The 23751-nt window shown below is 36.1% G+C and overlaps 1 protein-coding gene across 2 annotated transcripts in view; it reads right to left on the reverse strand.

Moving 5' to 3' along the window:
* The window catches only part of ST8SIA4 (ST8 alpha-N-acetyl-neuraminide alpha-2,8-sialyltransferase 4), a 103623-nt gene that overhangs the window by 73028 nt on the left and 6844 nt on the right, over positions 1-23751 (reverse strand). For both annotated transcript variants that reach the window (XM_019965466.2, XM_070794067.1), the window contains exons 2-3: positions 22737-22868; positions 12080-12337 (exon numbers count right to left, since the gene is read on the reverse strand). In XM_019965466.2, the coding sequence (XP_019821025.1) occupies positions 12080-12337; positions 22737-22868 (390 nt within the window). The remainder of the gene's footprint in view (positions 1-12079; positions 12338-22736; positions 22869-23751) is intronic.

Below are 23751 nucleotides of genomic sequence, written 5' to 3' on the forward strand. Positions count from 1 at the left end.
AAGAAGATAGTCATAGACTTTTAGAGCCAGAAAGGAATTTATGAGTCCATCTAGTTCAACGGCTAGATTTGGCATATTAGGAAACTGAAGCCCCAAATGCTTTACAGTATTTGTTCAAAGCCACACAGCTATATTTAGAGGCAATGCCAGCCAGGGGATCCAAGTTTCTGAACTCTCTGACAAGTATTATTTTAACTGCACTTCATGAGAGGATACGTACTACTGAGCAACAACGACCATTTAAGCACAAATATTTACATCTTCTGTGTACCTGGGTCACAGATATAATTTTACCACCATGAGTATACCACCAATGTGCTAATGCTAATACCATCAAAAAGAAGGAAGATCTACATTTACTGAATAGCTGATGTGTCTTTGGATTTATTCTAGTCAATTTCACACATATTATCTATACCCACAGAAAAAGGGAAGAAAGATTATTTTCATCATATAAAGTTTCTTTATATTACATATAAAGAAACTGGGGTTTAGAGAAGTAAATAAATCATTTAAGACCAAAAATAAATTGGATGGAAAAGATGGAACTTGAAACCAGATTTATCTTATTTAAGGGTTTATTACATTTGATTATCTGAGAGAAAAGGTCATGAGTCTCCTGCTCTATTATCTGTCTCTAGAATATTTTGACATATTTTTGGCACACAGCAAGTGCTTAGTAAAAGAAAAGAATTCTCGTTGGATGATCCACAGACCACAACTGGAGAAAATGCTAAACATTATAAGGTTGGTTTGGTGTTTATTTAAGCTTTTTTTTTTTTTTGTAGCATTAGTGAGACATAATTGACATACAAAATTGTATATGTTTAAGGTACACAGGGTTATTTTATACTTGTACATATTTCAAAAGGATTGCCATATATAGTTACCATCCACACAGCTTTTGTGTGTGTGATTTTATTTGCTGTTCAATTTGCTTTGTTAACCCAGCCTTTGAAGAATTGCTGGTACCTCGTGGAAATGTCAGACATTAAAAATGGCCTTCCCTCTTCTGCTTTTCATGTTAAGTCATCAAAATTTTAAATATATCCTAATTAAGATAATTTCTCACTGGTCTCCACATTTCAGAATAAACATGCAACCAAAAAACTTCACACTCTAGTGCAATACTATTATTTCTATAAAAAGATAAATGTTTTCAGGGACTTACAGGTGGTCCACTGGCTAAGACTGTGCTCCCAGTGCAGGGGGAGTCTGGGGTCAAACCTTAGTCGGCAAACTGGGTCCCACATGCCACAGCTAAGGGTCTGCATGCTGTAATTTAAAGACCTGCAGGCTGCATCGAAGACTGAAGACCCCCATGCCACAACTAAGGCTTGTGCATCCAGCAATAAACAAATATTTAAAAAGACAAGCATTTCCAATCTTCATTTAAAAGCAAAGTATTAGACTCTGAGTAAGAGAGGAAACAGTTCTGCTGTTTCCTTCTTCAACTTACTGTGTACACTCAGGAAAGTCATTTAGACTCTCTGATCTATGACAAAATGTGGTACGTTAACCAAAGTCTCATTAGAAAAGACCCTGATGGGAAAGACTGAGGGCAGAAGGAGAAGGGGACGACAGAGGATGAGATGGTTGGATGGCATCACCGACTCCATGGACATGAGTTTGAGCAAGCTCCGGGAGTTGGTGATGGACAGGGAAGCCTGGTGTGCTGTGGTCCATGGGGCCGTAAAAAGTCGGACACCACTGAGTGAGAGAACTGAACTGAATCTAAGCCTAACTTTCTCAGAGGAACCAATGGAAACCAATTTGGATTATTCAAGATCCATTTTCTGCCATCTAAAAATATGTTATGTTTTAAAACATGGCATATTCATGCTCACTATTACTTGCCCTTTCCATGAATTATTTGTTGTTATTGATTCTCTAAGTCATATTGGACTCTTTGTGACCCCATGGACTGCAACAGGCCAGGCTCCTCTGTCCTTGACTGTCTCCTGGACTTTGCTCAAATTCATGTCCATTGAGCCATAAATTATACAAGTCATATATTCTTTGATTTTCTTAAACTGCCTTCCACCATGTATCCCTACTGTCACTCTCCTACTTTGCCCCTCATTATCTCCATATTTAGACTATTTTCAGTATTTTCTCATCCTCTGTTGCCATCTTCTCCTGCCCTCAATCTTTCCCAGCATCAGGGTCTTTTCGAATGAGTCAGTTCTTCGCATCAGGTGGCCAAAGTTTAGAGCTTCAGCTAAACATCAGTCCTTCCAATGAATATTCAGGGTTGATTTCCTTTAGGATTAACTGGTTTGATCTCCTTGCAGTTCAAGGGACTCTCAGTCTTCTCCAACACCACAGTTCAAAGCACACACACCACAGTTCTTTGGCGCTTAGCCCTTCTTTATGGTTCAACTCTCACATCTGTACATGACTAGTGGAAAAACTATAGCTTGGACTATGTGGACATTTGTTGGCAAAGTGATGTCTTTGCTTTTTAATATGCTGTCAGGTTGAACATAGTTTTTCTTCCAAGGGGCAAACATCTTTTAATTTCATGGCTGCAGTCACCATCTGCAGTGATTTTGGAGTCCAAGAAATAAAATCTGTCACTGCTTCTACTTTTTCCTCCCTCTATTTGCCATGAAGTGATGGGACCGCATGCCATGATCTCAGTTTTTGGAACATTGGTAGGCAGGTAGCAAATGCTTTAACCCCCAAACTGAAGCTATATTTTGAAAATCTATGAAATGGTGAACTGCCCATTTGCTAATGCTTCTCTGGTGTCAGGGAAGGATGATCTCCACCATATTTTACATTAGTATGACTCCTCCCATCAAAGTCTATCATCTTACTCTGTCCTGTGATTTGTAATTCATCACATCTGCCTCCTCTAGTATCTTATTGAGTGCTCTGTCTTTCTTGTCTTTGATTTATTCATTATCATGGTCTTTTCATTTGCAAATATGCTCATGCTTCTTTACCTTTATATTCCTCTCCTGCTTACAATAGGAAGAACAAAACCCCAACAAGAACAAATAAATAAACCAACAAACTGCAAGGCTGTCTTTTGGACTATAGGATATCATGTGAAACCGTCATGTGAAACAATCCTTCATGATTTAAGGCCAGCGTACCTTGCCATTTCCCCTTCCACAGCCTGTCTCATTAAGAACCTAATAGCAGAGGAGCCCCAAACACTGCCTTCTCTGAAGACCTTTGAAAGCAGTTGTCTTTGTGCTTACTCATCTCTGCCTGAGATTCCTCTTTTTCATGTGCTGAATGACGTATCATTCACGTGTACAATGATTTACTCATCCTTTTCTTGCTCTGTGTTATAAAATGCATTTATACTTAAATAGGTGTTCACATTTGGGTAGATTCCTAGAATTGGAAATGGTAAATAAAGCAATCTACTATTTTTAAGGCTTGGAGGACACTGTCAACCTGAGTTTTGGAAAAGTTGTATCAGTTTTCATTTTTAAAAGCATTCAATACGAGTGCCAATATCAACATAACTTTATGCTGAATATTACAGATTTTAAATATCCTTGTTGGATTGATAGACAAGAAACTGTATTTAATACTGCATTTTTAGAAAATGAGATAAGCATTTTAAAACTTAAAATAGCTTGTCAGTTCATTGTTACTTCCATTAAAATTTTTTTATTCTTCTGGATTAAATCTTTTCATCCAAGCAGTCACATGATTATAAGGAAAAAAGTTAGAGTCTTATCTCACATCACATGTGCTTATTAATCACTTAGTCATGTCTGACTCTTTGCAATCCCATGGACTATAGCCCACCAGGCTCCTCTGTCCATGGGGACTCTCCAGGCAAGAATACTGGAGTGGGTTGCAATGCCCTCCTCCAGGGGATCTTCCCAACCCAGGGATCGAACCCAGGTTTCCTGCATTGCAGACGGATTCTCTACCAACTGAGCCACCAGTGAAGCCCAACTCACATCACAATCAACAAAAATTCCATATTTAGTTCTAAGTTAATTTTAAAAACCATAACTAATTAGAAATAAATAGAAATTCTGATTTCTACCTACAATATGAATTTTATGGTTAAATCAATAGAAATAACAATGATAGTTTCTTAAAAACTATAAAATTTCATAGATCAAAAATATGAATAACATACTGAATAATCAATGTTGCTATTTCTAAAATATAATGTGGTTATCTTAATCAATAAGAATTAAGAAAAAATCTTTCTAATGCCTGTACCAGATTCACTACCAGAAATTAGTTGTTTGCAGTTAAAACACTTGAGTTAATGACAAACATCCTCAGTGAGAGTGGAAGGAAAAAAAAATAAGGCCATTTTTGTGAACACACGGAAAAGCAAGCATAATTTTTTCTCCCAGAAAAGATTCTATTTTGCTATAAAAGAGTTAGCATTTATAGAAGGTCAAAGAGAATGATTTAAAGTTTCCCATAAATTATCTACCAGTGGAGAATGAAACACTGATTGAGTTATAAAAATACACTGGGATCAGTCAATGTAAGTCAGTTCTTCCATCTTTTCATTTTGTGAAACATCTCATCCCTTCTCTTAGGAAGCTAGATCATCATAAAGTAAAACATTTTTATCTTATACTTTGGTTTCCTGAAGAAATATATCTCTTCACTACAATTATTTCTAATTGTATACACTCAGGTTTTATAGACACTCTTGAGTAGTGTTCTTGTGTCTTCATATTATCTAATATGTTATTCAGTATCAACTATAGACATGTTTGATAAAGTTGACAAATTTGGGGAAGGTCTGACTTCTTGTTTATGTATGACAGAGAGAATTTGCATTTCCAGCCAATGGCCATGGCTATTAGAAAATGCAGTAACAAATTTAACTTTCAACTATGACATTTAACTCAAGCAAGGTATGCTTTAATATCATTCACCATTAGTTTAGATTTACAGTTTATACATTTCTTTATTATATTTCCCATATGATACTTGGAAAATCACTTTGAAATTATACATCTATTATTATCATCATCACTGGACACTGGAAATAATAATGTTTAGAAATTAAGATATTTGTGCACTATTACATTTTATGGCTTTATTTTTTCCATTTTATTTTTTATTAAATTATAGTTGATATATAATATTATATTAGTTTCAGGTGTACAACATAATGAATCTAGTAATTGTCAGAAGCCCAGATTTTCTGATTTCCAACATCTAGTACATTTCATTATACTACTCATATTTCTATATTTTCTTTTTAATTGTAAAGGTTTGCTGCTGCTGCTGCTGCTGCTGCTGCTGCTGCTGCTAAGTCGCTTCAGTCGTGTCCGACTCTGTGCGACCCCATAGACGGCAGCCCACCAGGCTTTCCCTGTCCCTAGGATTCTCCAGGCAAGAACACTGGAGTGGGTTGCCATTTCCTTCTCCAATGCATGAAAGTGAAAAGGGAAAGTGAAGTCGCTCAGTCATGTCCGACTCTTCGCGACCCCATGGACTGCAGCCCACCAGGCTCCTCTGTCCATGGGATTTTCCAGGCAAGAGTTACTGGAGTGGGGTGCCATTGCCTTCTGCTGTAAAGGTTTAAATGACCATAAATAACCTTATACATGACTCTTCTTACATATTAATTTTGAAATTCAGTAGTGTATAAATTTAATACAATAAAACATGAATACAAACCAAAAATTTCTCAAATCCTACATTAATTCTTTCATTCAATAAATAGCACATGTCTCAATGTATCAAATTTGGTGCTAGATTCTTGAAGATACAGGCTACATAAAGCAGACATACTGGGTAGTCCCAGCTTCTCTAGAGCATGCTGTTTAGCCATATTGGGAATTCTAGTGCATGGCAAACCTTAATGCACAAAAGAAGCACCAAGGCACCGTGATCAAATGCACATTCTGACTTAGCAGGTCTTTTGCAAGTTTTGACATTCTGTATTTCCAACAAGCTTCCAAGTGATGTCAATGCTGCTAGTTCAGAATCTCAATCTAAATGACAAAGATTTATTTATATAAATATGTATACATTTAAAGGGATATTTTAAGTGATCTATCCTTGCTGTTCCTGTGTTTTTAGGGAAAAAACACTAATGAAAAGGAAATTAGAAAGGATTTAATCAAACATGGCAGGAGTTGAGAATAATGATTAACAAAGGAAAAATGAGCAAAGTCGTCTATCCGAGAGGAAGACAGGGACAAGACAGAATGGATAAATGAAAGGTGGAAAGAGAGCAATCAATAAACAAAATTAACTGAAATCTCAAGCAGCCAGAACAACACAAAGTGTTTTGCAGCTCTTGGTTAACCATGTCTGAATCACTTAAGTCTTACTCATTGCTTCTAGCATCTCTGTTTAAGCACAGCGTGGAGACAGAGGAGTGGCAGCTGATGGTCAAAATGTGTCAGCTGTGAACTATAACTGTTATTAACTCCTCCCTCAGTGTCCTCCGGGCTTCCCTCGTGGCTCAGCGGGTAAAGAATCCGCCCACAATGCGGGAGACCTGGGTTCGATCCCTGGGTTGGGAAGATCCCCTGGAAGGCTACCCACTCCAGTATCCTGGCCTGGAGAATTCCATGGACTGTATAGTCCGTGGGGTCGCAAAAAGTCAGACACAACTGAGCAACTCTCACTTGACTTTACTTCAGTGTCCCCCATATGGCATCAAAGACAGTATACTGCAGGGCTCAGTTTACTTTCGATGAGGCTGGACGCTGTCCTTCTTCTGTGAAAAACCAGCACTGGCAGATGCTTGACATTTCCTACCATCCACACAAGCCCAGAAAATGGAAAGAATGCACGGTCGCTTCCACACCACGATGGGGGGGAAGAGAAGAACCAGGGAAGATGGTCCTTCAGCACCTTTCAGCCTTAGTTTTAGGAAGTACCTTACTTTCCTGGTTCTCATTAGAAAAACCACTCTTGTTGGTCGGATGGGGAGAGAGATGGGAGGAAGGTTCAGGAGGGAGGGGATATGGGTCTACCTGTGGCTGATTCTTGCTGATGTGTGACAGAAAACCACACAATTCTGTAAAGCAATTATCCTTCAGTTAAAAGAATAAAGTGGCAGGAAAAAAAAAAAAACAACGAAGAAAACCGCTTTTGTTAATTCTATGAAATTCTTGAGTATAGACAATACAAATATTATAATGTACTTTTTTTGTAAATACACATGAGACTAAAGCATCCAAAAAATGAGAAAGCATCCCAAAACTGCAGGACAATTGAAAAGCACTTTAAATATCTTTTTGCAAAATCCAACTTTGACCACTAAAGAGATATATTCTTTAGTCTAAGATGTGAACTGTTGAAATAACTTTATACCTATACCTAACACAAAGCAAAGGAAAAAAAAAAAAAGACCCAAGAAAGGATTTAAAGATACTTTTAAACAGATTGCATGAAGGGAGCTTTCTAACTCTGTTTTCTTTTACTTATACTGATACATAAATGTCTTCCAAACTCTAAATTCTTGAAATTTTACAGCATACCTTTAGATGAGTATACAGGGTAAATTTAACACTGACATTGTCCAGAGACAATTGTACCGCTCTAGGTTCTGTGAGCAGGTAAATTGTAACACTCCAGGAATAGAGAAATAGTTCACACAATAATATCAGTTTCTAAATTAGAAAACTAAAGTATAGAAAGGTATACAACTTCATCCACTGTCACAGACAATGAATTCTGCTTGAAATCCTGGACTCTATGTTGGACAATAGTCTTCCTTTGCTTCATTGATTTTCTCTCTCTCTCTCTTTCCAATATTTAGCATGTCAGGCCATCCAGATATAAAATACAGAATTTAACACCAATGGGACAATGTTTCTAATGCTTACGAGGTGAGAGAAGGTTTATATCTGACACACTGGTGCCAGATTAAATTGAATTTTTGCTTATCTGGAGCTATATGACAAGATCTTTAACAGCACAAGAACTTTATCATCCTTAATGAACTTTCTCAGACAGGATTTCAAGTCCAGAAAAGCGAGATATTTTCAATTTGAGTGAGTGACTGACCACCTGTACTCTGTCCTGGCCTCCTCCTTGCAGCATGGTACTCACCGATTGAAGAATTACAGATTAGAGGTCTTAAGTGTAGCACGTGTGAACATAATGCTAATATTTGAATTATGACTTCAGGCATTTTTATTAAGAAATAAAAATATTTCTTTTATGCCCATTTTTCTGTTTTTTAGGTACATGTGAAACCTAGATTTTACAAATCAGTTCAATATTTAGTAATTAGAGAATCAGAGTAAGGTTTTGATTTTTCTGACCCTCCTTTTTTCCCCTTTAAGCATCCTGATATTGATCGAACTCCCATTTTGTGTAATATCCCTGCAAACCCAGCATTTAATTTAATTGATTAACTTCTAATACAAAGAGCCCCTGAGGGAGTATCTCTTCTAAGAGAAGAAATGCATGATGATGTGTGTGTGTGTGTGTCAATTCTTGTGTATAGCTATCACTACGTGTGCAGACACATAACGTGAGCAGTTTTAAGCAGTTTATTTAAAAATATTGTGGGACATTAAAAATAACATTCTCCCAAAATACCGATACATTTCACAGGACAATTATTCCATGCACCTTGCTCTCCTTTTCAATAGGACAACTGTTTGGAGCAAGAGATTGCTGTTTGCACGTGATAGTACATTCTGTGCATCATTAAACAAAGAAGACAGCCTCGCATTCCTCTAAAGCACCTTCAGAAAAAATACAAAGTTTGAAATCTAATGTTGAATGAATATTTTATCTAAAAAGAATGCTTTGCTTCATGTCAGAGGTCAAATTGAACATAATACCTGGGTGCATCTGATCCTTGAGGGGTCACTGAACCAACAGTGTCCTCGGCAAGAGATCAGACATAAGTTCTCTCTCCCATAACAAACTTATTATCTAACAAGAAGAAAAGCGAAACAAACAACCTGGGAGCAATAGGTGATACAGGCAAACAACCAGTTAAAACTATGTACCTAAACAAATGCACGTGCACACCATACAGCTCTGAGAAGACGGGAAGTTTGAAAGATTTTTAAAAATCGTTACTACAATTTGTGACTTTAACCACTTTGACCTGGATGGGAAACTATTACTGTTTCAAGGAATGGGGTTTTGATTGAGTTTTAAAGCAAAAATCCTTTCTGCTGGTGTAGAGTAGAACTGGAGAAGGCAATGGCACCCCACTCCAGTACTCTTGCCTGGAAAATCCCATGGACGGAGGAGCCTGGTAGGCTGCAGTCCATGGGGTCGCTAGGAGTCGGACACAACTGAGCGACGTCACTTTCACTTTTCACTTTCATGCATTGGAGAAGGAAATGCAACCCACTCCAGTGTTCTTGCATGGAGAATCCCAGGGATGGGGGAGCTTGGTGGGCTGCCGGCTCTGGGGTCGCACAGAGTTGGACATGACTGAAGCGACTTAGCAGCAGCAGCAGAGTAGAACAGACACTAACAAAAGGCCACATACACCCGGGGAAGAACAGATGCACACAGATGATGTGCCACACGCCGGGGGAAGATTCGAGTTCTAGGAAAGGTGGAGGTCTGGCATAATGATGTGTCACTGAAGTCTCTTGTGTCCAAGAGACTCAAAGGAATGGGTTTCCAGACTAGATATTATTACCAAAAAAACAGGTTTCGCTGCAGGGATTACCTGTTTCTAACGTTAAATGTATTCTTGCTGAAATTTTTCTTGGAAAATCAGAAACCCATCCGTAGGCTACACTTTCCTAGTACATATTTTAACGTAGAACATTCCAGCTTCTAGTTTCAGAAACTAGTAAAAATAGGAGCAAAAGAAAAAAAAAGTAATTATGGCAATAATCTTATGCCTTCATTGAAATGCTTATCCTCAGTGTTTTATACTTCTTGGTAAGACCATAACACACTTAGGACACTAAGGATTGACCACTATGGTGTTCTTGTTAATAAGCTTTTAAAATAATCATAGCTGAGGAAAGTATAAAGAACTTCTGAAGTTCAGTTCCTAAAAACACTTTACATTTGTAAATGCTCAAACATCAGCATGTGTTAAGTCGCTCAGTCACGTCCAACTCTTTGTGACCCCATGGACTGTAGCCCACCAGGCTTCTCTGTCCATGGGACTCTCCAGGCAAGAAGAATGGAGTGGGTTGCCATTTTTACCCCTGGGGGATCTTTCCGACCCAGGGATTGAACCCATGTCTCATGTCTCCTGCATTGGCAGGCGGGTTCTTTACCATCAGTGCCCCCTGGGGAGCCCTGAAACATTAGTGAGTGACCTGCAACAAACACGTAAGTTCAAGAGATCTAATTCAACCTAGTGACTATAGGCACAATACTGCATTACCCACTTCAAAGTTGCGAAAATACAAGATCTTAATTATTCTCACCACAAAAAAGAAGAGATAATTATGTGCTCTGGTTGAGGTGTTAGCTGACATTACAATCTTAATTTCAGAGTTAGAGGTGAGGTTGAACCCAGTGCATTATGTAGATCTCAATGCTGAGGTCTGAAGAGATGTAGGAATAAGGAGTCAGTCCTTATTAATAGGGATACAGGATACATTTGAATCCTGTATCCCTCCAGTATTAATCATCTTTACAAATTATCTACTTTCTGAAATTTCTACTATACTCTAAAATCTTTTCTTCCTCATCTTATCTGAGCTCTGATTTTAATCTCTTCAGAAATTCTAGAAGCCTTACTTTTTCTTTCCAACCATACTTCATACAGACTTCAATGTCTTAAGCTCATTGTTTCCATTTGCACCATCATTACTTCATCAAACAATCTGTTTCCTCCTTGGACACAATTTTGTTTGTATACCTACATTTTCACAGGGTTTTTCTCTCAGTTCAATCGATTTAAAAGCTCAGGGTTTTAAAGGGTCAACTGATGTCAAATCAATCACTAACCCTGCATGTGACTGAGCAAAGTAAGATAGTTATACAAAATGTTCATAGCAATATTCATTGTTATGCATTGTATCCCCTGAATGTTCTCTTATGATTTTTCATGGCTATTATTGCTTTGTAAAAAAAAAAAAACTGTGGCCTATTTATGATTAATATTTATTATATTTAATACCATAGTTCAAAAAAAAATTTTTTCAAGATACTACCACAAGCAGGATTCCCGCATAGCTTCAAGACTTCAAGCTATTTGTCAACATGGCAAATCAGCATATTTTCCTATTTATCTTTATATTGTAGTATTTCATATTTCAATATACATGTTTCATTTATTTAGCAAGTATTTCTGAAGAAATAAAAAACCAACAAATCTATTTAAAAATAATAACTGAGAATTAAAAAATGATAATATCTATGTCATCATTACAATCCTAAGTCTATGGTTGTCTTTCTTTCAGTTAATCAAAAGCTAACCAAACACATGATTCATCAAATATCTGTTGAACATCAATGAAAAACAAACAGCTATGTTTAATTCCATGAGAAAACTGAAAAATCAAAATATACTAACATTCACAAATACCACATATAAAGAGTGATGAAATCAATTTGGCCCAAGGTATCAAATATAAATTTGCTACAGTATATTCCTAGAATATGCTAAATAATCATTATTAAAACAGTAAAATTAAGTTACATCTGTTATATCATTGCAGAGTAATGTTCATAATTTTGTGAATAAGTAAAATAATTTATTGAATATAAATGGCTTATAAATGCAATTAAGTGAATTAATTCATTCACTAATAGAAAAGAATAATTATAAATATATTATAAATTATACACAGAAGAACTATTCAGTAATAGAAATAAACAATTAAATAAATTAAATTATAATAAGTAATTACATCTATTAGCAAATAGTTTTTCTATGTATTATATGTAATAAAATTATCATTTGGCAAAAAAAATAAAAAAACAAGCTGGTGTGAATTATTGCTACAAGATCAACTTTTCTTTCAAGGATATAATAATTTTAATTTGACATTTCACGGTGAGTAAATTTGGATACTACACACATAAAGATATTGTCGATAAACGCTAGATTTAGCTTTCAGTAATTCTTTATTAATATTAGATTTACATATTTCTGCCAGCATTCTAGTCCTAAGTAAAAGGTCTTTGAAGAAGTTACACATTTTAGCAACAGAAGAAAACTCACCTTATTACAAAATTGTGACTGTCGATCTCTTTTCCACACTCACTATCTAGGAGAATGCCAGAGTTCCCAACAACGGCACAGGTCTTAAATCTACGGTTTTTCATTGGTGAAACTTCAGGTAGGAGGCTGTGCAGATCCTGAGAAATGTTTAGTGTCCGACGTCTATCCAGCACATAGTGTATGACGTCACCAGGCTTAAAGCTGCTCTTGACCACGGAGACATCTCGCTCGGCATCTAGGAAACGAAGAATGTTCTTCCTGCATTTGAGATACAAGCAAAGTTCCCCATTAATGACAACGCATCCAAGGACTGGTGACACGTTATTGACTGGGGGATTTTTGTAGAAATTAATGCCGGTGGCAAGCAATTTGTTACGTAAGTGAAACTGAAACATCTCTGGTCAATAATGTTCAGGTAACAAAAAATTCATTAACGCGTCTCTGGTCAATAATGAGGTAATATCATTTATAAAGAAAAGCATTTGGTAATTAAACCCACCAATTAAGTTGATACTATAGGAAATAAAAAATATTTTTAAAAAGTCATTTTCACATAGTTTTTCAATGATTCTGTAAATAGATATACACTATACACACCTATATGTGGAGTGAAAAAGGCCCCCTATCTATGAAACAGAAAATTAGTTTATTAAATGAAATATTATTGCCATGACTTGACTTACCTGAGCCTGATAGTATTCTGCAAACCTTTATTAATTATCCATAATCATCTATTTTGTTCAATATTGTCTAGTTACGGTGTGTAGAAGAAACTTGAAATTGTTTGGAATTATACTTTAGTTAATTCTATTAAAGGACTGATTGTTCCAATAAAATTATTGACATTTACCAAATCATGTGTATATTGTAATTAAAGTAATGTTAAAACTATAGCAATATGTATGTACTTATGAAAGTTTTCCTCCAAGCTCAAGAATCCTGGAAATTGGATGGCTATATTAGAAGAAAACATGGACAGATAGAATACTGGACCTGGTATGGCAAAGACAACTCACTGTTTCTGTGTTCTTTCTTCCCTTCTCTCTTTTTCTAATCAAATCTTCTAAGTTTTACTTGGGGACATGGATGCTCAGCTAGAACATGTCCAAGTTTCCAAACCCAAGTATAGCTGGATTTGGTCATCTGAGTTAGTTTTCTTAAACAGGATATGAGTGGATCAAGTATATTCCTATAGGAGAAAGAAAGAAACTTCCAACTTGTTTGACTGGCTCACTGAATTCTTTAAAAGTTTTAATCGGAGGATTCTTACTTTACAATGTTGCGGTAGCTTCTGCTATGCAACAATGTGAATCAGCTCTAAGTACACACGTATCTCCTCCCTCTTGAACCTCCCTTGCACCCGCCCACCCGTTCCACACCGCTAGGTCATCACAGCACCAAGCCGAGCTCCCTGTGACCCACTGTATTTTAAAGTCTCCTTTCTGTGGAAGCTTAGCCTATCCCCTAATTACTAAAGAAATTGGTTAACAGATGTGTGAAGCTACATAAAAATATATGCATTTATGCTAAGTTAGATGATGGAAAATGAGAAAATAGATACAGCTGCCTGGAAAGCTGGTGACTCCTGGCATGATACAGGATAGCACCTGCTAAAACTATGGTCTGTAATAACCTGAGCGTCATATTCTACATATAATAGCTTGTTGCTCTTGGATAGCTATGTTGGTTACCCCTTTCAGCAAGGCACCAAAAGAGGTTAAGTCAGACATGAAACAGCCAAGTTGCAAGCTGAGATAGAAGGAAGTAACTCTAGCAATGGCTTACAATTTAAACTGTGTTGAAAGTTCAGTATTTGGGACCTCCCAAATGTCTCCAGTAACTCATGGACAGAGGAGCCTGGCAGGCCCCAGTTCATGAGGTCGCAAAGAGTCAGACACGACTGAGTGACTTTCACTATATATTAACAAAGAAATATCTATTAACCTAGCTTACAAAAGTCTAAGACTGCTTGATTCTCAAGTTACCAAACAGAGACCCACTAGAAGCAATCTGAGAAAGCAGTCTTCTGAGTTGGACGTTGGATATTATTTACTGAAGTGCTTTAACTCCAAGCTTGAATTTTCAGAAAGCACAAAACAAAGTCATTATTATAATATTCGTGATATTATAGATACATTTTCCTCTAATGATATTACTGTTTAAGCTTCATCACTATTTGTAAATTTTATTAATGAGCAAAAAATATGATCTCTTCCTAACACTCCAACAAAAGGGAAATTCCCCGATAAGGCAGAAGCATGACTAGCAATGAGGGATGTAAAAACAACTCGTATCTTTGCTTAACACCATTCTAAAGACAGAAAGTAAAGAGGAACTAAAGAGCCTCTTGATGAAGGTGAAAGAGGAGAGTGAAAAGGCTGGCTTAAAAGTGAACATTCAAAACACTAAGATCATAGCATCTAGTCTCTTCACTTCTTGGCAAATAGAAAGGGGAAAAGTGGAAACAGTGACAGATTTTATTTTCTTGGGCTCCAAAATCACTGAGGATGGTGACTGCAGCCATGACATTAAAAGACACTTGCTCCTTGGAAGGAAAGCTATGACAAATCTAGAGAGTGGAAACTACGCCTTTTCCAGTAATCATGTACAGATGTTAGAGTTGGACCAAAAAGAAGGCTGAGTGCTGAAGAATTGACACTTTCGAACTGCAGTGCTAGAGAAGACTCCTGAGAGTCCCGAGTCAGCAAGGAGATCAAAGCTGTCAATCCTAAAAGAAACCAACCCTGAATATACATTGGAAGGACTGTTCGTGAAGCTGAAGCTCCAACACTCTGGCCACCTGATGCGAAGAGCTGGCTCATTTGAAAATACCCTCAAGCTCAGAAAGATTGAAGGCAAAAGGAGAAGAGGGCAGCAGAGGATGAGATGGTTAGATGGTATCACTGACTCAATGGTTATGAATTTGAGCAAACTCTGAGAGTTAGTGGAGGACAGAGGAGACTAGTATGCTACAGTTGCATGGGGTCACAAAGAATCGGACATAACAGCTACTGAACAACAAGAATCTTTCCTTTACTTTTTATTTATTTCTTAATTGGAATATAATTGCTTTGCAAATTTTTTAGTGTCTGCTCTACAAGACGAATCAGTTACATGTATACATATATTCCTTCCCTCTTGAGCCTTCCTCCAACCTCCCCCATCCCACCTGCCTAGATCATCACAGAGCGACAAGCTGACCTCCTTGTACAACAGAGCAGCTTCCCACCAGCTATCTCTTTTACACATGGTAGTCAAGGTGTAACTGACATTACAAATGTCAGTGCTACCCTCTCAATTCGTCCCACTCTCTCCTTCCCCCACCGTCTCTACAAGAATGTCCTCCACGTCTGCCTCTCGATTCCTGCCCTGCAAATAGGTGCATCAGTACCGTTCTTCTAGAGTCCATACGCATGTGTTAATATGTGGTACTTGTTTTTTCTCTTTCTGGCTTACTTCAATCTGTATCATCCATATCACTACAAATGGCCCTCATGCTGGTCAGAATGGTAATCATCAAAAAACCATCAAAAACAATAAATGCTGGAGAGGGTGTGGAGAAAAGGAAACCCCCTTGCACTATTGGTGAGAATGTAAATTGATGCAACCACTCTGGAGGTTCCTTAAAAAACTAAAATAAAACTATAATATGACTCAGCAGTCCCCCTACTGGGCATACACCCTAAGAAAACCATAATCCTTTGGTTTTACTTTGGTTTGCCTTAAACACATCCCACTTTAATGTGTGATCTAATTAGGAAACCAGATCACTGAATATTTTATTTGTCCAGATTTGATGCACAAGGAATATGCCCATTAGCTCTGGAAAAAAAGGACATTTTTAAAATTTTTATCAAATATTTGGATTATCAGGTTCATAAGGGGTAAAATTTATACAGGAAAATGTATATAAATGTCCTACAAATGAACATTTAAAATTAACAAACCTTATAAGGCATCATAATAGTCATCTTAACAAAGTACAGACTACATCAGAAGAGAATCACTGTTGAACTCAGCAACTGTGGAGCATATGAATTGCAGAAGATTCAGAAGCCTTTCCTTATGTTAAGCACATGTGATTCCTCATAAAAGTTAACTAGCACCAAGAGCAGCAATCAACTTTTGTACATATTAACTCCCACTTACTTCTTTGGTGAAAAAATTAAGTAATGCCTGATACCTGTATTTTAACAATTGTTTTTTCATTTCCTGTGACAATGACAAGCTTGACTTTAAAGACTGCACGGATGTGGTCGAATTGACAAACTAGAAGATGTTTATCATTTTCCTTTGAACAAAATTTAAAGGAGTTACTGTAGGTATTTGAAGATGTAACTCAGAAGTTGTGGTCTGTTTGCAAGCCTAAGGTGAACAGATTACAGGTCCGGCTTTGAAAAAGGACTCTTTAGCTTGGAAAACCAAAAGGGAAAATCCCCTTACTCATAACGTTAACACTTAAATGCTTGTCAACTGATGGCAAGAGGGACTTTCCAATCTCAGTAGCTTTGCTGTGTCATAAAAAGTTAGCAGTAAAAATATTTTCCAACACAGGTTTCTAAATCTCTGAGTTTAGGTAAGAGAACACTTCAATTCATTCATTCTTAGGGAAAATTGATATTTAAAAAGTGGACTCTAAGAGTTCAGGAAAAAATAATGCTTAATGTGATAAATAAGTATTAAGTACAGATGATATTATTGTATGTATTATTCCAATGCTGTCTTACAGGCTCAACAGTTGTTTTTTTTTTTAATGGAAGCAGTAAAAATAAAGTACTTTACAAAACAGAATACAAAACAGCAATTCACACAGACTAATTGAAATATAAAAATGTAAGCTTCTTAGATAAAACTCAGAACAATGGTTGCCATAGAATTTGCTTTCTTAAGCTGAACAGGGGAGGTGGACCTTGAATGCCTCCAGCTTATTCTTTTTCCTACATTCAACCAAACTTTTCATTTCTTTGGGCTTAAACCTATGCTTTGAATATTAAAATTCTTAGTCTAGGGTACAATAAAGACTGAAAATAATTACAATGAGTGAAAATATTGATGAAAATGCTTGATATTTGTTTGGAAACAGTAAAGAAAATTTAGTTGTTTTTTTTTTTTTCCTCCCCAGTAGGCTGTATTTTTTAGATTATAGATTTAATGTAATATAAAAATTATATGGATTTGCTAAGTCTAATTGTTGTTCAGACTATAAATCTATTGAAGAAAAAAACAAAAAAGAAAGTGAGTGGGTGCTTAGTCGTGTCCAAGTCTCTGTGACCCCAAGGACTGTAGCCCATGAACCTCCTCTGTCCGTGGGATTTTCCAGGCAAGAATACTGGAGCTGGTTGCCATTTCCTCTTCCAGGGGATCTTCCCAACCCAGGGATGGCACCCAGGTCTCCTGCATTTCAGGGAGATTGTTTACTGCTGAGCCACTGGGGAAGCCCCAGAAAGAAGAAAACGAGTGCTTAAATATAATTAACTGAACGTCATTGGAAGCCTGAAAAGCTTGTGTACTTATGCTGAACTGAAACATGTTAAGTATTACCAAGGGGAACATACATGCTTTGCTCACAAGATAAAATTGACATGAATGAAAACAGCTCATTAAAAAAAAAAAAAAAAGATACTTTGGAAAGAGATAGAAAACTCCAATTTCTGGACTCGGAAGCATGAATCAACAGAAGCTGATACTGAATATGCAGGCTGTACCAGTGTAAGCTTTCCTAATATGTGGTCAAGTTATTACCAGCTTTTTAAAGCAAAGAATTGTGTTTTCTGTGTGTGGCTTCAAAGAGCAACACAATGGCAGGATTTCATCTGAGCCACCAGGGAAGCCCTGAAGGATTCCTTACAGGTCTCTAACTGTTATTTTGTAAGCATAATGTGACTTCTGAAACCCTATTCGAAAAGCAAACACCTAAATTCAGCAACTGTCTTAACGGTAAAGATAAACTGACAGAATCAGAAAATATTTTTCACTTTTGGTAAGACTAAAAAGTTAGTCATAAAGATAATGTTTTGTTAGGCAACGTTGGCTTAAACCGAAAGACTGGTTTAGACTGTGAAACTGACAGGAATAGATGCTATACAGAAACTTTTCAACTGAATTTTCAATGACAACTTCCCTTTCAACGTCACCCACCACTTGAAATAGCAGCTGCAGAGTCCTGGGGAATTAATTTACTAAACATTGTTTTCACTTGTGAAATGTTAAATATAGCTAACCTATCACCAGGTGCCACTCTTTCTTCTCTGTAGGTTTCCTGTCAACAGCAAGCACACGTGCTGTGGCAGCTAAAATTTAATCTAAATGACATTGTTGACTTCATCAGTAAGTATTGTGAGGCGAATCTTACAGCTGGAAGGCATCACACGTTGAGAAACGAATTAGGTAGTGATACACATGTATTAGGAATCAGTTTTTGCAAACTTTTGACTCTAGACAAAAATCACTGAATCAACTCAATTGTTTTCACTGAAAAAAAAAAAGTTTAAGAAACGCCAAGTGTTTCATTAAACCCAGAAAAAGCAGACAATTTTTTGTCTCAAAAGATTAATTCTGCAAGGTAACGTGCCTTAAATTTCTAAAAAAAAAAAAAAAAAAAAAACAGAAACATAACCTATAGCTTATTAGAGCTTCTGAGCTTAGGGTTCTAGCTGTTATAGGAAAGATATTCTAGTTAGTGTTAAAATAAAGAAATTCTGAACACAACCAAATGAAAAGGCAAAACTGTCTCAAAAAAGCTTGAGGAAAAGCCTGTTTTAGTTTAATTTACACGTCAGGCAGCCATTTGATATGTGGTTCAGCATTTGGCAATACTGGATGAATACTGTTATATTTTATTATGTTAGAGCAAAAAACTCCACCTTGTGAACTTTACATAAAGATGTGTTTTAATAGTATGCACTTTTAGTATTAAACGTGAGCCTTCCAAAATATTTATCTCATAATAAGAGGCTCTGGTTGCACAGTCAGAGAGGCCTGGCTTTGAAGAGTGACCGGGGAACTAATGCGCTGTGAGAGCCACGATGGTCACTTACTGAACGAGTGGAACTGTATGTGGACCTTCTTCTAAAGTAAATCAGCGCATGCAACAGCAAATTATTGTTGACAGCCGGAGCACATACAAATTTGCTGTTATGGTTAGTCAACCTACCAACTTTATCCAGTAAAGAACTTTGTTATATAATGACACTAAGAGTTGAAGATCTATTTGCTGACTAATCATGATGTATTTATTCTGGTTCTGATGAGCAACCCACTCCAGTGTTCTTGCCTGGAGAATCCCAGGGACGGGGGAGCCTGGTGGGCTGCCGTCTACGGGGTCGCACAGAGTCAGACATGACTGAAGCAACTTAGCAGCAGCAGCAGCAGCAGCAGCTGAGCTCATACATTTCTGTACATTTATATCTGGTATTGTAATTCTTTATCTATTCAACACATGAAAAATGAGGGAACAAAAAGAAACAATCCAAAGATGAAAAAAAAAGTCAAGTCACAAATGTTGGACATGACTAGTACAATTTCTCAGTACATAGTTCACGGATATACTGACATCTGATGCATCTTAAACGTGTCATTTCTTAGCTTACAGTATAAAGAACAAGCTACTAACAATAAAATCAAGCCTTTAACCAAGCTAATTAGTTTAATTGTGAAGTTAGCTGTGGGATGCATAAACCTCCCTAAATCTCGATGAGTTTTCAAAGTACAATGAACTAATATATGAAATCATCTCTCTCAGATAACTCCTCAGAGGTACAGTTGTTTGATGAATATATATGAATCCTTTCTTGATGTGCATATGCAAGCAGCAGAATGTATATAGGGATGGAAGAATTAGTAATAAGAAAGAAAAGCATGTCTACAAAAGTACGGGAAAACAATTTATCTTCAGTGACTGTTTCACATTTTAATGCAAACAGATAAATAATTTATTAGGAATGTCACAAGAGCATTATAAGTTTAATGAGATTTCAAAAATGAGAAAGATTTGTAAGCACTGTTCAATCATGTAAGATCAAAATTGACTAGTTTTAATGTCTTAATCAAAAACTTCAAAGTCGAATTTTGAAAACACTTGTAAAATAGGCCCACACCCACTCACTGACACAAATTTAATATGGTTCTTCGTAAGTGCTATAGGTGTGGGGAAAAACAAAGGAAAATAACCAAAATACTTTAAGATTAGTTTTAGGTTGGAGTTAAAAAGAAAGTTAAGCCACTAACTAATTTTTTATATTCTACATTTTTTAATATTAGGTGTCAAATTGATACTTACTAGTCACTACTGTGATCGGCAATTATATAATTTTTATAAACTGTATATTAAGCAGTAATGGTTTTATAAATTTTTATTTCCTTGAAGTGACAACTTTGTATGTCTTATTCAATATTTGCTCACTGTTTAATTGTTTACTTCTTTACCTGCTAAGGAGAACCATATGAAAAGAGTGTTTACATTTCATTCACATTATGAGCTATTATAATTGAAGATAAATCACCCTTAAAGATATGAATGCAACTCTCATTAATTTGTAAAGTTGTAATAATAAATTGCTTGGGTCAACTATGTTAAATACTTTTAGCTTGAATATTTTAAAAACAGCAATAGATGGAGCCTCATGCCCCTATGTAGTATTCATTTTTTCACAGATACTAAGAAGGCATGGCCAGATTTATTGATTAAACTATTGTTAATTATGTATTTTTATTTATTAGACTTTACCTGATTTATTATTCAGCATGGCTATATATGTTCATTACATTAATTATTACATATAATAATTATATTAAGTATTTCAATTTCTGATTTTACTTTCTTTCAGTACTTCACTTGATCTATAGAACCTTACCTAATTGACACCTTTCTCGTCAAATCATCCACACTTAAAAGTTTTCTTTCTAGCCATTCTTGTAGATCATATATTTTCTTTTTAATAACCCATCTTTCTCTCTCTCTGATCTACTTCTAAGAAATATTAAATCCTTACTCTATTCTAAACTCAAACACACTGGACTAATGGCCCCTTCTAGTTCCACATGCTGTGGCTTTTCCTTCATAATTATCTCATCTCTTACAGGGTTTCTAAATGCCAATGTGGGCATAGGAGTATGAGATAGTAAGGATGACACTAGGTAGGTATCATGAGAAATCAGAGCCAAGGTGTAAAACTGTCCAACTGGAGATATCATGATTAGTGTTGGTTTCAGCCAAGGAAGTCTTAGGAGGAGTACAGGCCCAGAGTCACACATTTTTCAATCTCTCAAGAGAATATGAAAATCTGTACTTTTATAAGGAATTTGCTAATTTATTAGAACTGTTTGAAGTTTCTTTTTATCCACTGGAAATAAATATTGATTGCTGCACACATTCTACCCAGAAGACATTGATTTATAAACTGTCAGAGTTGTACTACATCAGTCAGATGCTACTCATCTCCTTGTTCTTGTGCTCTGCCTTCAAATATACAAAGTTCACCCTCAGCTAAAAACAACCAAACAGACACCACTTGACATTGCATGGCTTGATTCCTGTTTCCACTCCAGTCAGACTGAAAGTTTTAAAACAAAGAGGTCTACCAATTCCTGCTTTTCCATGGCACCCATCTCTTTTTTAATTTCCAGCCACTCTTTCAATTATATTTTAACATGTAGTGAGTGCCTTTGATGCGATGCATTCTATGAATTGCTATGCATACACTGCAGATGAGGGTAGTGAATCCTTCCTTCAAGTGGCTTATTCTACATTACATATAGATGTGAGGCAAGAAGTGAGGAGGTAGAAGCCCGAAGAGATCAGCCAGCTTACTCTCTTAACCACTAAACCACTCTTACAAAATCTATATGTTAATATTCAGTCATTGAGTAATTAGCATTTTACCAATGCTAGAAAAATGCAATGTTTTATTATGTAAAGGATGGTTGTTCTCTTGAACTTTTAAAGAGTTCTGATTTACTGAAATGCTCTTATTTAAACATGCCAACCAACACAGCAAAGTAACTATAGTGAAAATGATCTTCTTTCCTCTATAATTAGGAAGGCCCTAACTTTCTTCTTAGTTACAGAGTTATAACTGAAGAAAACAAGATATAATGAATATAGATAGGCGCTGTATTTGATTTCAAGAGCTTATCTAAGTGAAAATAACAGAATCTTACAAAGAATAAACCTCTATTCTAGAAACCTTATTTGCTAATTTTCACCTGTTTAGGATATAATTATTGAATAAGTACTCATAGAATAAGTAAAATTTATTTATAACTGTTGGCAAAAATAGCAGTTGAATAGGCTCTACTTGTATCCAGTATGAGAAAACACAAGATTATTAAAGACTTTAGAGAAGTTAAAGATAATTCTCAAAATATATGTCCATCCAGACAAAAGTATGTTAAATATTAGGGTTCTGCTGAATGTTTTATTTCATTAGCATAAAGACAGTATGTTAAAAACTCATATATTCATCCTTATACTTCTGACTGTATAGTGATTTCAGTCTTATGACTTCACATCTTTCAGTGAGCAACATTAAACACTGGTCCACTCTTACTGAAGTATTCACACTTAAACTATAAATCAAGCATTCAATGTACATTTGCCAAATCCAGTGTATTCTCGAACATGATGTGAAATTCATTATGCCTTATTAAAGAAACTCACCTTATTTCTAGGACCAAAGAGGAATTGATTTTCCAACCTTCTACAGAATGCTGGAAGATTGAAGAACCAGCCTTCCGAATGATTTTATCTGAACTATTGACAAGGGATCGACTCAAACACAGCTCACCATCTCTGGAACAGAACACAATAAAAGCTTTGTAAAAATAAGAAACACTTTGTATAATATCATAATACCTGATTTAGATTACTGGTTGACAGCTTACAGATACAACATTTTCTATATGTTAGAAGAAGAAGTATAAGCATGATGAAAGGTATTATTACAAATATTAGGTGAATATGACTTTATCAGGCAATCATTTACACTTATTATTTCACTTACTCTTTTATTATTTTTTTTAATTTTATTTTATTTTTAAACTTTACAAATTGTATTAGTTTTGCCATCCACACACATATGGACACCTTATCTTTGACAAAGGAGGCAAGAATATATAATGGATTAAAGACAATCTCTTTAACAAGTGGTGCTGGGAAATCTGGTCAACCACTTGTAAAAGAATGAAACTAGAACACTTTCTAACACCATATACAAAAATAAACTCAAAATGGATTAAAGATCTAAACGTAAGACCAGAAACTATAAAACTCCTAGAGGAGAACATAGGCAAAATACTCTTTTTAAATAAAACTGGTTTCGTGTAAAGAAAAGACTTGTTTCGTGTAAAGAAAAGACCTTTGTGGTACTTAAAGGAAAAAATTCTCATCAAAGTTCTGCTCCCCTTTAATCCCTCCCTCCCTGCTGTGTGTAACAATAGAGACAGGATGTTTGGCCAGTTCTCCTCCATCTGCGTAACTGTGACTCCTAAGATAGTAATTTTATTTTCACAGGAGACATGAGACATAACGGAAAGAGCTTTTGTTTTGGAGTAAGACGCTGGCTATCAAGTGATCTAGGCATGTTTGTGACTCTCTTGCTCCCTAGCGCCTAAATCCTTTCTTTCCAAGCCACCGTGGCTTTCAGTTCAGTTCAGTTGTTCAGTCGCTCAGTGGT

The sequence above is a fragment of the Bos indicus genome, chromosome 7, assembly GCF_029378745.1.
Source record: "Bos indicus isolate NIAB-ARS_2022 breed Sahiwal x Tharparkar chromosome 7, NIAB-ARS_B.indTharparkar_mat_pri_1.0, whole genome shotgun sequence".
NCBI lineage: Eukaryota > Metazoa > Chordata > Mammalia > Artiodactyla > Bovidae > Bos > Bos indicus.